The sequence below is a fragment of the Vulpes lagopus genome, chromosome 4 (genome assembly GCF_018345385.1).
Source record: "Vulpes lagopus strain Blue_001 chromosome 4, ASM1834538v1, whole genome shotgun sequence".
Lineage (NCBI taxonomy): Eukaryota > Metazoa > Chordata > Mammalia > Carnivora > Canidae > Vulpes > Vulpes lagopus.
Window position 1 is genome coordinate 129,732,453 of NC_054827.1, and position 16,739 is coordinate 129,749,191.

The 16,739-nt window shown below is 47.5% G+C and overlaps 1 protein-coding gene across 10 annotated transcripts in view; it reads left to right on the top strand.

Moving 5' to 3' along the window:
* SLC2A9 (solute carrier family 2 member 9) overlaps positions 1–16,739 on the top strand; it is a 240,038-nt gene that overhangs the window by 56,059 nt on the left and 167,240 nt on the right. For all 10 annotated transcript variants that reach the window (XM_041752340.1, XM_041752341.1, XM_041752338.1 and 7 more), the window contains one exon: positions 10,495–10,655. In XM_041752340.1, the coding sequence (XP_041608274.1) occupies positions 10,495–10,655 (161 nt within the window). The remainder of the gene's footprint in view (positions 1–10,494; positions 10,656–16,739) is intronic.

Genomic DNA, 16,739 nt, shown 5'->3' on the forward strand with positions numbered 1-16,739 from the left:
CTGGTTTTTAGAAGCCATAAGCAATTTAAACAGTAGTGAAAATTCTCATTATTTTTATTGATGATAATATAAACCAGAGGACCTACAGAAAGGAGTAGGAAGTGTTATTTCAGAGTAAATGAGAGACATGTCAGTGTGAATGCACTGACCCCCTGCAAACACAGCTATGCAAGCTCTCAAAAGAACGTTCTAGTAGGAAAGAGGCCCAGGATTAAAATTTTCATTGAATAACAAAGTTATTTGGGAGTGCATACACTCTGCTGCTTCTGCCTAGGGCCAGATTTGGAAAATGAAACGTTCTTTCTTCATTTCCTATATGATCAAACTCAAAGGTTCCCCCTCTTCCCATTGTAAAAGTGATTGGCGGAAGAACCCAGGGAGCTCTGAAAGTCTTAACTTGCCTGACTATTGCTTGCAATTGATGCATCCTCTTCCATTGGCTTCAGTTTTCATTCTGGAAGCCAGCTGTGGGGAGTAGAATATACCCGTGTGTTTCAAGTACAGTCAGTTAGCTGAGCTCCTCCCGGAGAATCACACAGCAGGGAGAGAAACCCCAGCAAAGACATGCAGACTAAGCATCAAGCCATGTCAGAATGGGACCTGGGCATTGTCCTTAGGGCTGGGAGCTGTGTCAGGTCCCCAGGATCACCCTTAGATTTGATAGCTCAGTAGGAGGACCCAGCATGTCAGGACTCAGCATGCCAGGACTCACTACTCTCCACCCATGGCTTGGATTTACTCCAGTGAAAGAATTCAAAGAAATGCAAAAGGAAAAGGCACATGGGACAAAGCCAGAGGAAGCCAGGAGCATGCTTCCAGAGTCTTCACCCTGTGAAGTCACTTAATTAGTCCTCCAGCAACAAGTATGACAACACATGTGGAATGTTGTCCATCCAGGAATCTCATCAGACACTGAGTTCAGCGTTTTCATGAGGGGCTGGCTGGTCCCAACTCTGGTCGTGTGCACCACTTCTGACTCCCAGAAACAAAGCAGGTGTTTAGCATAAACCAGACTCTTTGCTTAGTCTAGGCATTGTGAGCCACTTTTATCAGCTCTGGGAATGGTGAGAACCCTCCCAATATCCCGGTTCCCCGACACCAGCCTCAGGCCAACCCTGCATGCTGGTCTTTCAGAGGAGAGCGGTCTCAAGAGGCCTCACCTTTGCTAGTCAGGTGACATCAGGTGGCACCCCTGGGCCTGCGGAATTTTGTCCTTGTGTGATCCTTATTTCAAGGAGCCTGATTTGGTGGTGGGCACTTTTGTTAGGACTTCCATACTGTTTTCCTCACTCTGTCAGTGTGCTCAGTGGTGTAGACTGTCCTTATAAATCTGGAAAGAGTTATGGGCATGGCCTGCTTGATTATGCAATGTGTGTGTACTCTGGCCCAGCCACCAAAGTGTGCTATTTATGTGCATTTTTATAGCACTCCTGAGAATATTTTTAGATGAATTCATGACAGGCTGTGTGTGAATCAGTGAGGACCATTAATATTGTAAAGCAGACTATGACGTAATTTGCCTCCCATTGCCTGGCAATTTCCTGCCATCATTTGGAGGTGTTCTGAGCTGGTCTTCCTGGCTGGGAATTGTGTGCTTTCAACTGGTTGCCAGAAGTTTGGCCTCCGAGCTGTTGGCTGGGGAACTGATGGTAAATTATTCATGGGATTCATAGGCCTGAGAAATAAACAAATCTAGGCCCTTTATTTTACAGATCAGAAATAATGGTATCAACACTGCCAGCAGCCACCCCAATTTCTGACCTGTATTGTGTGTTTCCTGTGGACTCAGCTCTGTGCTTTGTATTCATTCTCATGACAAATCCTCACAGTAACTCTTTAAGGAGAGAAATGATTTAACAGATCAGGAAACTGAGGCACAGAGAGGTTAAGTAACTTACTCAAGATCGCCCAGCAGAGAAGTGACAGAGCTGAATAAAGTGGATTCCAGGGTCCTTAACCACTGAGAAGTCTGCCCTCAGAGGCAGAACCACTTGCTGGATGTCACAGAGGACTCAGTGGTGCTCTTCACTCAGTCTCCTTAGCTTTAGCCACGTAACCTCTCATTTATTTCCTTGCAGTTTAGGCTTACGTCAGTCCTTGCCATAATATAAATGCTCCTTTCTGAGTTTATGAAAGAATTTTCTTAGATTCACTGTTCCTTGCCCGCTCCAGGCTCTTCCCGGCTGGGCCAGCCACCTCCAGTCTAAACTTACTGAAATAACTCCCATGTGCTTCTAAAGCACCAGTTAGACTCCTGATTCCATTCTCAGATTCTCCAGCCACTCCCCAGCACCCACACGATTATGTGTGGACTCCTCAGGCTGACAGCCAAGGCCAGTTATGACCAATTTCTGGGTCTTCAAGGATTCTGTTTCCTCTGTTGATGACTGTCCAACCGAAGCCCACCTCTACCAGCCCTTCTTGCTCACCTGATCTGGTGAGCATGGCATGGCCAGGTGTCCACAGCCTTTCTCAGCTTCCTTCCTGCTATCACTGCACTTCACTCCATGTTATAGTCAGACGTTTATTCTACTGTTACCCACTAGATTGGAAGCTCCTTGAAGGCAGGGGGCCACAGCACTTGTATCCAGAAGACAGGATGGGAATCTGGGCCCCCTGCTGGTAAGGAAGTGGGTGTTCTGTAGAGCCAGAAAGACACGAATGGGCTTCTTGGAAAGAGACCCAATGGAAAAGGGCAATGTGGAATCCCTAAATGAGAAGGCCCAAATCAGGCCTAGAGATTAGTTAGCAAGTAAGCTTAAAACTATATTTTATTGTAGAATACTTTTTTCAAATGGAGACTTGCATTTGAATTTGTTTCCCAAAACATAAAAGGAAACCTCTAGCTGAAGGCTCGTATTTCCTACTCATCCTTTATGACTTTGCTGAAATCTTCCCTCTTTCTTAAAGACTCATGGAACAGTAATTTTCATGGCATGGGCTTTGGAATCAGGTTGTGGTCGTTGGGTAAAGTAGCTGCTCTAACAAGCAACCCTAGGGGCACCTGGATGGCTCAGTCAGTTAAATGTCTGACTCTTGATTTTGGCTCAGGTCATGATCTCAGGGGTCATGAGATTGAGCCCTGAGTGAGGCTCTATGCTCAGTGGGGTGTTTGCTTGCAGATTCTTTCCCTCTGTACCTCCCCCGACTCAAGTTCAGTCTCAAATAAATAAATAAATAAATAACCAGCAACCCCTAAGTCTCAGTGGTCCAACACAGTGAAATTTCATTTCTCATCTATACTACCATCGAGAGCAGGTGAACAGAGGTCTCCTACTCCATGAAGTCATTCAGGGACCCAGATTCCTTCATTTGAGTGGCCCTACCATTCCTAAGGGCTTTAGAGGTCTCTGCTGGTTAATCTGTGAATGATCAGACTATAAGGAAAGGGAATGAGTGAGGCACACGAACTCTTAACACCTTGGTGAAGGTCACACACACCACTTCTGCTCATACTCTTTTGGTGAGATGTAGCCACATGACCACACTCAGATACAAGGCACTGAGAAATGTGACCTGGCAGTGTAACCAGGAAGAGGAGGAGACCCAGACATTATGAACAGAGGTGCGGGGAGGTGGGGTGGCTCTGTCATTCCACTAGATTCTCTCTGGCTTTCAGGTGCATTCCTCAGGAGCAGTTTTCTGCTCTTAATGAAACTTCGCAGGATGGCTGCAAGGGTTAAACAAGCTGAGGTATATAGATGTCTGCTACTTAGGTGTCAACCATTATTCATTCTATGTCCCTTCTTCTCTCCTAATCCAGGCTTTCAATATGCAACAGAAGTACCAATATGATCATCTTTGTATTTTCCATAGTAAATTGGAATAGAGTAGTGATTAAGAGATGGGCTCTGGATTCCAGCTACCTGGGTTTGCATCCAGACCCTCCAACATGCCAATGGCATGACCTTAGGACAAAGTCCCTTATGGATGCATCCCTATGGTTCCTCATCTGCCCAAGGAGAAGTTGGATGACCCTCCAACATGCCAATGGCATGACCTTAGGACAAAGTCCCTTATGGATGCATCCCTATGGTTCCTCATCTGCCCAAGGAGAAGTCAAAAACCAAGACCTAGCTCATAGGGTTGTGGAGGGGATGGAATGGGTTCCTATGTGTCCAGTTCTCAGGATAGCGCATGGCATATTGTAAATATGTGTGGGTTACCTGTTTTTATCATTACATGGTGACTGACACACAGCAGAAGCTCAATTTAAAAAAACAAATGCTTACTAAAACACCTGTTCTGTACAATGCAGTGCAAGTCAGTGTTCACATATATCGGGTCCACATATCTCAACTCAATGAACATTTGTGTAATGAATTAGCAGAACAACCCTCATCACCTGACTCCTATCATAGAAGACTTCAGGCTGCCTTTCATTCAGGCCTTTGCTGAATTCATCCCTGAAGAAGACAAACATTTAGTCATTAAAGCCATCACTTTGAAACCAGCTTTTAGGACTTTTGGGAAATGTGTCTCTGCAGGGGGCACAGCTTTTTGGCAAGTCTTTCGGCCTTTTCCAGCCCCCTGCAGGGATTTCTGTCCATACTCCATCTTCCCCAAGCTCAGATATGAAATCTCTGCAGGGATGCCCAAAGCAACTACTAGGAGTGTGCTATATGAAAGCTGCTCCCTTTCCCAGCAGGCTCCTGAATGCCTGAAAAGGCAGGAAAAAATAATTTCTTCCTCAACAGCATCCTTCTAGTTTCTGCACATCAATTCCAGGAAACTGGTTGTTGCTGCAGGTGTGCTAAGAGGCTCTCTAGAGTGTGTGTTAGCAAGGCTCTTTGCAGGTGGCTGTGGTTGCTTGAATCAGTGCGGGATTGCAGTAGGTATCAAGGTGACATCCAAGAATGACCTTCTATGTGTGTTGGGTGGGGAGCAGGGAGGGACTCCTGATTATTGAGCAGCAAGAGAGGTGCCTGTCCTGTCCTGGATACTCATTCCTTACACCAGCTTCTCCAAGGGTTTTGACCCTGTGAATGCTCGCTCTCACTCTTGGGGTCCTATATGCCTGCCTTCCTCAGGCCTCTCCAGCCACTGCCCTAACAGTTCATCACACTCTTCTTCCCACTATGTTCTGTGTCCCTTGGTTGTCATCCTTGTACTTCAGGGCCTAGCAGAGTGTCTAGCCCCTAACACAGACTTCATTAATACTTTTAAATCAATAAATACACCATTTTACTCAGCTGCTTAACATGGCCAGCTGTGAAGTTTGAGTGTGAAGTTTGGAGCCTGGATAATGGAGTTGTCCTTCAGGGCTCGGACGTGAGGCCGACCTCGCACAGCCCTCCCCTCCTCCACCTGTTAGCCGCGTGACCATGGGCAAGTTGGCAACTCTTGGCTCCCTCCTCTATCATTGAGGCTTTCTGCCAGCAGGGTTGCTGTGAGGCTGAAATGGGATAATTCACGTGTTTTGGTAGTTTCAGCAGTTGGAAACAACAACAGCGATTTTGTCTGATTGAAGCTAAAAGAGTTGTTGACAAACTAGGGAGAAGCTCGCAGGATTGTTGGCAGGGCTGGTGAGCCGGCCTCGAAGCTTTGCAGCCTGGCTGATGCCCCACCTCATACCCAGGGGCCACCAGTGTCCGTTAGTTTACAGGTGGCACAGGACACGGGGGCATCCCTGCTGTCTTAGTGGTCCCCAAACCCAGTCTGGCCTGTGTTCCCTTGGCTGTGGAAGGAGTCCCAGCCCCGCCCCTGCAGAGCCCCTCCCACCGCAGAGCCCCGCCCACCACAGAGCCCCGCCCACCGCAGAGCCCCGCCCCCACAGAGCCCCACCCACTTCAGAGCCCCTCCCACCACAGAGCCCCACCCACCGCAGAGCCCCGCCCCCACAGAGCCCCACCCACTTCAGAGCCCCTCCCACCACAGAGCCCCACCCACCACAGAGCCCCACCCACTGCAGAGCCCCTCCCACCACAGAGCCCCACCCACCGCAGAGCCCCACCCACTGCAGAGCCCCACCCACCGCAGAGCCCCACCCACTGCAGAGCCCCTCCCACCACAGAGCCCCGCCCCCCAGAGCCCCACCCACCACAGAGCCCCGCCCACCAGAGCCCCACCCACTGCAGCCTCCCACCGCAGAGCCCCACCCACTGCAGAGCCCCACCCCCACAGAGCCCCTCCCACCACAGAGCCCCGCCCCACAGAGCCCCGCCTCCCGCAGAGCTCAGGCCTCTGATTGGCTGAGCTCAAGTCACGTGACCACTGGCTAGCTGCCGGGGATGCTAGGGGAGCAGGTGTCTAGTGCAGTCGATCTAAATAGGGAGGAGTGGACTGTGTGTTCCCCCAGCGCTGTGGAGCATGAAGTTCCCCAAAATGGGACGGGGTTCCCCATGCAGGGGAGCCAAAGGATGACAGGCGGCCACAGAGTGCGTGGACACTAAGGGTCAGCGCTGATGTCCAGCCACTGCCAGCACGCGACTCCTTGGTGAGCTGAGCGCGCAGCAGCTATGGTGGCCTGGACCGGCTGGGGTGGGCTAAGTGGTGACAAGTATTTTGGAGCTGAGGCAGGGTCAGTTCCTTCTGAGGCCTGCGAGCAATGAGTCTGTTCTAGGGCGGACCCTACCCTGTGCCTCTTCCCATCGTCTTCCCTCTATGCATGCCTCTGTGGACCCTTTTGATAAGGACGCAAGTCATTTTGGACCATGTCCACCTTAATGAACTCATTTCAATTTGATTACCTCTGTAAAGAGCCTGTACACATTCTGAGGCACAGTGGGTTAGGATTCAACCTACAATTTGAAGCGGGGGAGGGGAGACACAGTTCAGCCCATAAAAATGTGTTCAAATTTATCCTTTTTATAAGGACACAAAGCAGATTGGGGTAGGATCTCACCCTACTCCAAGATGACCTCATCTTAATTAATTAACATCTGCAATGACCCTATTTCCAAATGAGGTCACATTCTGAGGTTCTGGGAATGATTGGCTTAGTGAGGGGCCTATGCCCAGATCTGGGCCAGTGGGATATAAAGAGAGGATTGCTAGAGGCTTCTGGAAAGATTTTGGCATCAAGAGACCCTTGAGAGGCCAGGATTACTCTCTTCACTCACATATGTGGCCAAAAGGGTTTCTAAAAGTCACCCTGTACTTGTGAGTGGATGCAGCCTTAGGACCAGGTCAAAACTGTGGAGAGAAGAGTGAAGCAAAAGGAAGCACCTGGATTCTCACCATGGTACTGAGCCACCAGATCAAGCTCAGCGCTCTTGTGAGTCTGCACCTACATAAGCTGGTAAGGGTCCTTGTTGCTTAGCTGTTTTGAGTTTTGATACCCTGTTATATGCAGCCAAGAGCATCCTTAAATGGTACAGTGCATTATCCCCTCCAGTGGACTGGAGTATCGCTGAGGTCTGGAGGCCCAGATCTGTGTCCAGCTCAGGTCCCAGTACTCAGGCCATGCTTGTTGAATGAATCAGTGGATGATGAGTGTTGTGTGCATTAAGGTGTGGAAACATCATCGTGTTTCAGAATAGCCCTAGTTGTTGATAATATATTCTGTCCTCGCTCCATACTATGAGCCAGGTAGTTATGGAGCGAGAGAGAGAGAGAGAGAGAGAGAGAATGGGAAGAGAATAGATATCTCATAGGGAGAGGATGCTACCCCTCCTCCCTCATCTCCTGCCATCAGCCCATTTGCTTGGGCCAGAAACCTAGCAGTCTTCTGTGTTCCTCTTAGACGTCTCTAACACCTTCCCTTCCCAGATCCGGAGTCAGTTGCCCAGTTAGTCTTGTCCATCCTATTCTTGAAACAATCTCAGGTCCAGCCCTTCTCTCTACTTTCACTACTTGGTCCAGGCCACCAAGATCTTTGGACTGTTGCTGTGCCCCCAACATGCTGCCAGCTTCCTTGTTAGCTTCCTCTAGTTCTCTTGCCACTCTGAAGCCAGAGCAGTCTGCTAAAGATGGAAACCTGGAAGGTTTCCATCCTCCCCTTGCTTAAAGCCCTCCAACAGTTTCCCACTCCATCCCCCCCGAAAAGTCCAAGTGACAAGCAGATTCATTACCATGACCGGTAAAGTCCTATGTGACCTCCCTTTCCTCCCCCTTCAACTCCTTACAGCCCCTTCTTCCCTCCCTTGTCCCATTCCACCCTCACTGGCCTGCTTTCAATTCTGTGGACACTGTAAGCTCTCTTCTGCCATGGCTTCATGGCACATGCTTCTCCCTCTGCCTAGAATACTTCCCCACCATTAAAAAAAAGGTTTCAGGTTGTTGGGATGCATTATAGTTAAAAAAGAATATATAAAGTACATACATATGCATTGTGTACACACACAAACGGAGTTTAAAGAATGATTATCTACCTATCATCAGCTGAGAATAAGAAGATTAAGAACAGAGGATCCAGGGCAGCCTGGGTGGCTCAGCGGTTTAGTGCAGCTCTCAGTCCAGGGTGTGATCCTGGAGACCAGGGATCGAGTCCCATGTCAGGCTTCATGCAGGGAGCCTGCTCCTCCCTCAGCCTGTGTCTCTGCCTCTCTCTCTCTCTCTCTCTCTCTCATAAATAAAATCTTAAAAAAAAAGAATAGAGGATCCTGCCAGGTGTCCCACCCCAGATCATTTCTTCCACTACATCCCAGGAATGACCACTGACCTGACATTTGCAATAATTCTTTGTTTTCCTTTGTAGTTTTACAATCTTTTTAAGATTTTTATTTGTTTATTTGAGAGAGGGAGTGCAGAGAGAGAGAGAGAGAGAGAGAGAGAGAGAGAGAGAGAGAGCATGAGCAGGGGCAAGGGGTAGAGGGAGAGGGAGAAGCAGACTCCCTGCTGAGCAGGAGCCCAATGTGGGGCTGGATCCCAGGATCCTGGGATCATGACCTGAAGCAAAGACAGATGCTTACTGACTGAACCACCCAGGCACCCCTGTAGTTTTACAATCTACTTGTAATTCCCCTCCCAAAATTTATATTTGCATAATTTTGAATTTATATATGGCATCATACTATATGTATTCTTTTGTTTCTGCCTTATTTTGTTCAATGCTATTTTTTGTGAGATTTTATTATGTGTGTTTGCATGTTGCTGTACTTCATTCATGTTTGCGACTGTAGTGTTTCATATGATGACTATTCCACAATTTATTTATCCATCCTACTGCATGGGGACATCTGGGTTGTTTCCCATTCGGTGCTTTTATAAGCAATGCTACATGGAATTTTGGGTAGATATGTCCTAGGGCAAATGAAAAAAAGTTTTTTAGTGGAATTTTCTAGAAATGGATTTGCTGGGTTGTAGGTTTGGGGCATCTTCACCTTTTTTAGATGATGCCAAACTGTTTTCCAAGATGGTTGTACAAATTAAACACAGTGCATGAGAGTACACTGCTGATCACTCCTTGGTCTTACCAGACCTGTTTGTTTTTAGTCTCCTAGGGACTGTGTTAGCTTCACCCAAGCACTGGGCACTGCGCCAAATTCTAGCGTGACCCTCACAATAGCCCTGAGACATTAGTGTCATCATTCCCATTTTGCAGATGAGGAAGCAAAGGTCCAGCTGGTTTAAATCAGCAAATTGTTGTGCTGGGATTCAAGCTCAGGTCTGTGCATCTAGAACCTATGCTTATTCTGCAGTGTCAGATGCTGCCTCTGGAAATGTTTGTGGGCCTATGTCCAGTATCAGTGGGTACCTATGAGCATCTTGGGGATGAAACTCCCTTGAGGAGAGCTAAGTGCCGTGACCTTAGTCTTTGGTGCACATCAGAATCAGCCAGTCACCATCCCAAGTCCACTGAATCAGAATTGGCAACAATGGGGATCTAGACAATGCAAAGTGGTATCTTATTATGATTTTAATTTGCTTTTGCCTGTTGACTAATAACATTGAGCATCGTGTCATTAACTTACTGGTCATTTGAATTTTCCTTAGAGTCCGTTCAAGTCCTTTGCTCATTTAATTGGGTTGTCTTATTGACTTGTTAGAGTTCTTTATGTATTGTGGATATAAGTCTTTTATAGTATATGTGTTGCAAATATGTTATCTCAGTCTGTGGCTTGTCTTTACATTTTTTTCAAGTTGTCTTTTGAAAAATAGAACAATTTAATGTTGCTGAAACCCAAATGAGCTTTTTGTTTTTGTTTTATGGTGTATCTTTGCCTACCTCAAGGTGGGAAAGATTTTCTGTTTTATCAGGTATGTGTATTTTTAACACATTTCCCAGTTGGTACTGCTGTGCACCAGAGCTGGGGACCCCTGGGTATAAATGGTCACCCCAGGTTTGGGGTCAGATCTGAGTTTGACTTCCATCCAGGTTTGCCACTTACTGAGCAAGTCACTTTGTCTCTCTGAGCTTCCCTATCTGCAAAATGAGGCAAAAATAGGGCCTGTCCACAAAATTTGTTTGAGGGGTTCAATGAAATAAAGCTCAAACAGAACTTAGCAAAATGCCTAGCATGCAGAAAATGCTCTATAAAAGCTGTTTCTGTTTACATACTGGCTGGATTCAAGCAGCAGGATGCAATAACATGGTTTGTTGTTTGTTTTCAGTACATCAAGGCCTTCTACAATGAATCGTGGGAAAGAAGACATGGGCATCCAATAGACCCAGACACTCTCACTCTGCTCTGGTCTGTGACGGTGTCCATATTTGCCATTGGTGGACTTGTGGGGACTTTAATGGTGAAGCTGATCGGAAAAGTTCTTGGGAGGTTAGTGGACGCCATCTCTGCTTGGGGATCCTCTCTGTAATGTTCAAAATATGTCTGTATCATAGTCAAGATCCCAGGAGAATTCCATTTAGACAGTCCAGCTGGAGAGATTTTAATGCCAGAAGAGCAAGGGTGGGGGGAGACAGGGCACCTGAGGTCAAAGAAGAATAGAGACTATGGACAATGGACTGACAAGCAGGAGCTGAGGTTGTAGAGAGCTGCATGGACAATCAATAGATATTGTCCAGACAGGGAGGGACTAGGGAAGTAATACCCTGGCTTCTGTTTCCAACCTGCTGCTGTGCCACTTATTGGTCAAACCCAAGTAGAAGCCGGAAACACCAGGAGCCTTGCTGGCACAGTCCAGGAGGCTCAGCTCCCAGTGCTCAGAGCAGGATTGGGAGGGAGGAGATGGATCTGGCTGCAGGAGCAAATGGAGAAGGTTCAGCACACTGTCTTAGTGATTGTTCCAGGTAAGTCCATAAAGGACAGTGTTTTGTCAGATGACTGAATGATAACTTATTAAACCAATCTCCCATGGACAGACATTAAGGTTGTTTCAAATCTTTTGTATTACAAATACAGTTGCAAAGAGTGCCCAATACTTCCTGTTGAACTTTCCCATCCGGGCCCTCTCCAGTCAGATCCTCTTTACCTCCTGGGCTTCATTTCTCAGTTATTTCTGTCCTAGAAACTTATCTGAGATCAGATCTATTATCAATAAATTTCCCCAGTCATTCTCTCTGTATCTTCACTTGTAACTTCCTGGGGGATATTAAAGTATTAGTGGAAAAGTAGAGTCCCTGCAGCATTCGTGTCTGAACTTGACTCATGGGTCTTCCAGTTTCCAGTTGTGTGCCTTTGGCCAAGTCCTTTAATTATTTGAAGCTCAAACCTCCTCCTCTGTAAAGTGCCCTGTAGGAAATGTTAGAGGGACTGGAGAAAATGAGTGGAGTGAGAAGAGTCTGTTGACAGAAACTCAGTAAATAGAAGCTGCTCTTATTACCATCCTCCTCCTCATTATCCTGACACCCATACACAGGAAGTGCTCAACAGCTCCCCCTATTGCGTTGACCTGAATTGGAAAGGAGATTCAACAGACTCCAGAAAATCTTTCCCCTCCCCAGGGCTACAGGAACACTATTTAAAAAGGTGCCACCCCTTCCTCTACCCTTGGCCTCACATCCCCAACAAGGAGCAAGTTAGACTGACGGTGTTTCAAAGCAGGCTTTTGCAAGGCTGGGGCAGGGAGCCATCCTGAAAGCATGCATGCCATGCTCATGTGGCCCCCCCAGCGAGGCAGGGAAGGTGCTGACACTTTCCTTGACCCAAAGACCACTTCCAGGTGGCAACTAATGGGAACTCCATACTCCAGAGAAGTACACCTATTGCATAGTGGAGGGAGGGCTGCCATTTCCAGAGGTGCCCCAATGTATCAGACACTCACGCACACTCATTGAATTTTCTCCACTCTCTGGGGTCCTGGGTGGGGGATGGAGTTGAGAGCTTACACAGAGCCTGAGCTCTGGTTGGAATCCACTCCATAGCATCATGTCCCTTCCACTATGCCAAGCAGATCTTAAGGAGGAGTCTGCTGGCAATGGTACTGTACAGTCCATGACTGTTTGACCTCAGGTAAGTGACCAGCTGGCCCCCAGATTGTCATCATGGACCAGGGTTCATGAAGTACTGTTGCCAAACCCCCAGCCTGGGCCCATTTCTGACCCCAGTTCTCTTATCTATTCTAGTTAGATAGAGTCACCCTCGGCCCCAGGATTCGTGGTCATGACATATGCTTGCCTTGTGCCTGGCCATGGCACTTATACTCCAAGGCTGCTCCATAAGGAGTCTCTGAACCCAGGTGGATGGTAGAGGGAAAGCCACGCTGCTGTCGGGGTCTGGAGGTTGTGGCCCAGCAAGTCCTTACTCCCAAGCTTGCCAGGTGTGTGATATGGGACTTTGCCACCTCACCTTTCATCCAACACTTTTCCCTCATGTAAAATGAAGGCAATGAGAGTGACTTTGCAACTGTCAATAGCAGGGTGCAAAAAAAAAAGAACAAAAAACAAAAAAAACAAACAAAAACAAAAACCTGGAGTTTTTGGAAGGAGTGGGAAAGAGACAATGTTTCAAAGAAATTAATTTTCTAAGTGAAGGAGGAGTTCTAGGCTGGAGAAAGATTCTATCAAAAGGTGTTGGTCCTTTTGCCCTGGCCAGCTGCCAATTCCTTTTCTCATCATTATGTGAATAAAAGTTGAACATAGATGAAGTCTCAGCTTGAATGGTAACTCTGTTGGGAGGAAAAGGAGCAAAACCCAGAGAAGTCTGCTACCATTTATTCACTCCCTGCTACATACGAGTGCTTGACTTTCCATACCTCATTTACTTCTACAACTCTGTATTGTTGTCCCTGGTCTACAAGCGTTGAGTCCGAGGCCCTGAAAGGCCTAGCAACTTGCCCAAGGTGACAAGAATGAGGTTGATCTGACATTCAGATCTGGTCTGTTTGATAAGAGCCTGTGATTTTCCTATCACATGGCATCTATTAAAACTGCTTCTTGATACCTCATTATTTGTCTCCCAGGGGTGCTGTTGGGGAAAAAGAAGAGGTTGGGCTTAATGTACAAGGCTGGTATGGGGTCCAGTGGAAGGGACTCAAAGATGTGGCTGGTGGCGGGAAATTTGGGTGGAGTTGGGGGACCTCGGAGTCAGGTGAGCCTCGTCATCAGAGGTCCAGCAGGGGGCGGATCCTTGCTAGGACTTGTTGAACTCATCTGTGATTTGGGAGAGGAGTGAGGACTGCGGGAGCATGAGGGGCCAGGAATGGCCTCTGTAGATGAGTCACCCCATTATCTGGTCTCAGGGGTACAAGTTCCTTGTCTCCTGGAATCTCTGACTTGGAGAATTCTGGTTGAATCCTTCCCCTTCTTTGAGGTCATCTGACCTCGGCTTAAATGGTTCTAGTGACCGAATCTTCCTTCCCTCATGAGACAGGATTGTGACCATGTTGGTGCATGGATCTGGCTAGGGGATCCACAGTGCTTACAGCTCATGAGGCCATGTATGAGTTACTCAAGTTCTCCAGGCTTTGTGTAGTGGCAAAATGAAGATAAAACAATGCCCGTCAGAAGGTTGTTGTGAAGATGAAAGGAGACGGTGGATATAAAGTGCTCATCTCAGTGGTTGACATGGAGTCAGTGCCCACCTTACATTAGCTAGTGCCAGTGTCATCCTTGTCCCCGTCCTCATGAGCTCTTCCTGAGGTGCGTCATCCCATCACTCAACAGAACTGGTTGTGAATGTGTTCTTCCAGTCTCTCTGAAATTGGCCTCCTTACACATATCATTGGATCTAGTTTTTGCTTCTAGAGCAGAGCAGAGCAGAGCAAATATGCAAAATCCATAGGGAAACTCCCTCGGGCTTTAAAATTAGATCCTCAGGCATATTCTTGAGCAAGCCATATAACCACGTTCATCCATGCAGCAAATATTTTTGCACATTGACTGAGAGCCAGGCACTGTTACTGGCACCTGAGTGTCAGTGACAAACAGCAGAGCCTGAGCCTGCTGCCTAGCCATGAACAATCCATTCTGCATGTCACCATGGCCTTTGGAAGAACTGCAGCTGGGTGGATGGGTAGTAGAGGCACAAGAAGAGGCAGCTGGTGCCTCTTTCAGTTTTAAATCTGGGTAAGTAAGCCCACCTAAGGGAGTGGATATGAGGATGGCGCAAAATACTGTTTACAAAATGTGTCACATCACTCATGCCTGTGACAGGAACCCAAACTAAACTGGCTCAGGCCCAGAGGGAACGAATTGGCTCACATAACTGGAATATAACTCAGCTGAATCCACCTGTTTTCTCTGTCTCTCAGCTCTGCCTTGCTCTGTGTTGGCTTCTTGCACAGGCTCGCTCTCCCCGGTGGGGGCAAGATGGCCCCAGCAGCTCAAGGTGACACTGTTCTTGCTCAGAGTCCCCAGCACAGACTTCTCCTTCCAGTAGTTCTAGTAAAGTTCCAGGCCTGAATCTCATTTACTTGTGTGAGGTTGCATACCCTCAGAGTTTTTCAACCAGGGGCAATATTTTGCCCTCAGGGGACATTTGACAGTATCTGAAGGTATTTCTGGTTGTCACAGCTCAGAGGTGCTACCAGCATCTAGTAGAGGCCAAGGAGGCTGCTAAACACCCTGCAGTGCACAGGACAGCCCCCACCACAAAGAATTTTTGGGCTCCAAATATAACTATTCCCAGATTGAGAAATCCTGGTGAATAACATTCTAAATTTAATTTAAAATTACTGTATTATGTACCCATTCCTGGAGTCACAGTGGGGTGGGGGCGTGACCATGATGAGCCCCCACACAGAGTTAAGGGCAGGAGTGTTTCTTGGAGGAAATTCAAGGGACTCCCACCAGAAGAAGGATGATGGGTATTGAACAAGCAGTAACAACCAGCCTCCTAAACATCATGCCAGGCAAATAGCAGGTTCTCAAAAGTGTTTTCTCCTCTTTTTCTACTTCAATTATTTTAAAATGTGTCTTTGCTTTATAGAAGTGGGAATGAACATTAGCTCTCTAGGTTCCTGGAGGATTCTGAAATGCACATGGCAAGCACATACTAGGCTTGAACAACAGAAATTTCTTCTCTCACAGTTGGGGAGGCTTCAAGTCCAAGATCAAGATGGCAGTGGGGTTGGTTGCTCCTGAGTCCATTCTCTTTGGCTTGCAGGTGGCTCTCTTTGTACTATGTCCTCACACAACCGTTTTGCCTAGGCAGGAGCATGCCTGGTATCTGTTCTTCTTGTAAGGACCCCTATCCCGTTGGATTAGGGCCCCACCCTTATGATCTCACCTAACCATAGTTACCTCCTTGAATGCCCAATCTCCAAATACAGTCATGTTGGAGGTTAGAGCTTCAACAGAGGAATTGGCACATAATTCATTCCATAATAGAATATATACACTGGTTCCTGAACCATCTCTTTCAGGCTGGAATTATCTTAGGAAAGCGAGTTCCCCAGAAGCAGAGCCTGCAAGGGAGCTTGGGATGCACATGTTTTGTTGAGGGAGGGCTCTTCAGGAGTTCCCTCGAAGGTGATGGAAGCAGAAGAGAGAAAAGGGGAAGAGAGCCAAGCCAGGCTGTGCTCTCAAACCCAGGCTGGCTTTGCACAGGCATCTGGAGCATGAATTATACCCAGGAGCTGTCCCATCTGGGGCACATTCTCCTCCCACCACTATCCAGTCATTGGCTGCAGGCTGCTCTGGAGGAGGGGACCACCTTTTGGAGAAGGGCCAACCAGGAGCCTTGAGCAGCCACATGGACAAAGCGGGGGTTGGGGGAGAGCTGAGGGACAGAGAGGCACCCACCAGGATTCTTGATACTCCACCTCCATTCTGCTAGCCTTGAAGCCTTGCCAAGCACTGTGAGCCTTGCCATGCCAAGGACTGGGAGAAGGAAGCCCATCCTGGGGTTCAAGGCAGACAATAAGGAGAAAGACTGGGCATGGTACACGTGGGCTTCAGGAAGGCAGAGTTTCAAAATCTGAAACAGAGTCAGCCAACCCTAAACTCGTAGCAACTTTGGTACAAGTTGTTTCTGCACCATCTGTTTGTCTGATTATGGACACGACCTGTTTGGGGTTACAGATGCATGAGCTAGAAATGACAGTTAAAAGTCAATAAATAGTCACTCCTGCCCCACACTGCCCGCCGCACATCTGTTAGAACCAAATACTGGCCTTCACTGGGCTCACGTAGGACTTTCTGTTTCCCTCTGTCACATCACTTCGCATTTTGTGCTGTTACCACTTAATTATATTTCTGTCTCTTCCCTGCAAGAGCAGTTCCTTGATGCAAGAGCCACGTGTATACATGAGCCCTAGAACCTGGTGCAGAGGCTTGTACATGCTAGGCAAGCAATAAGGGTTGTTGGATATATGGAAGGACGGATGGAGGAATGCTTGATATGTGAGGGTTTTTCTATTATAACTTCCCAAAGTGGCCACTTTTCTTTTGCTTACATACTTTCATTCACTCTTGCATTTATTTTCCCAACAAATATTTATCAAGCACATGGTATATGCCA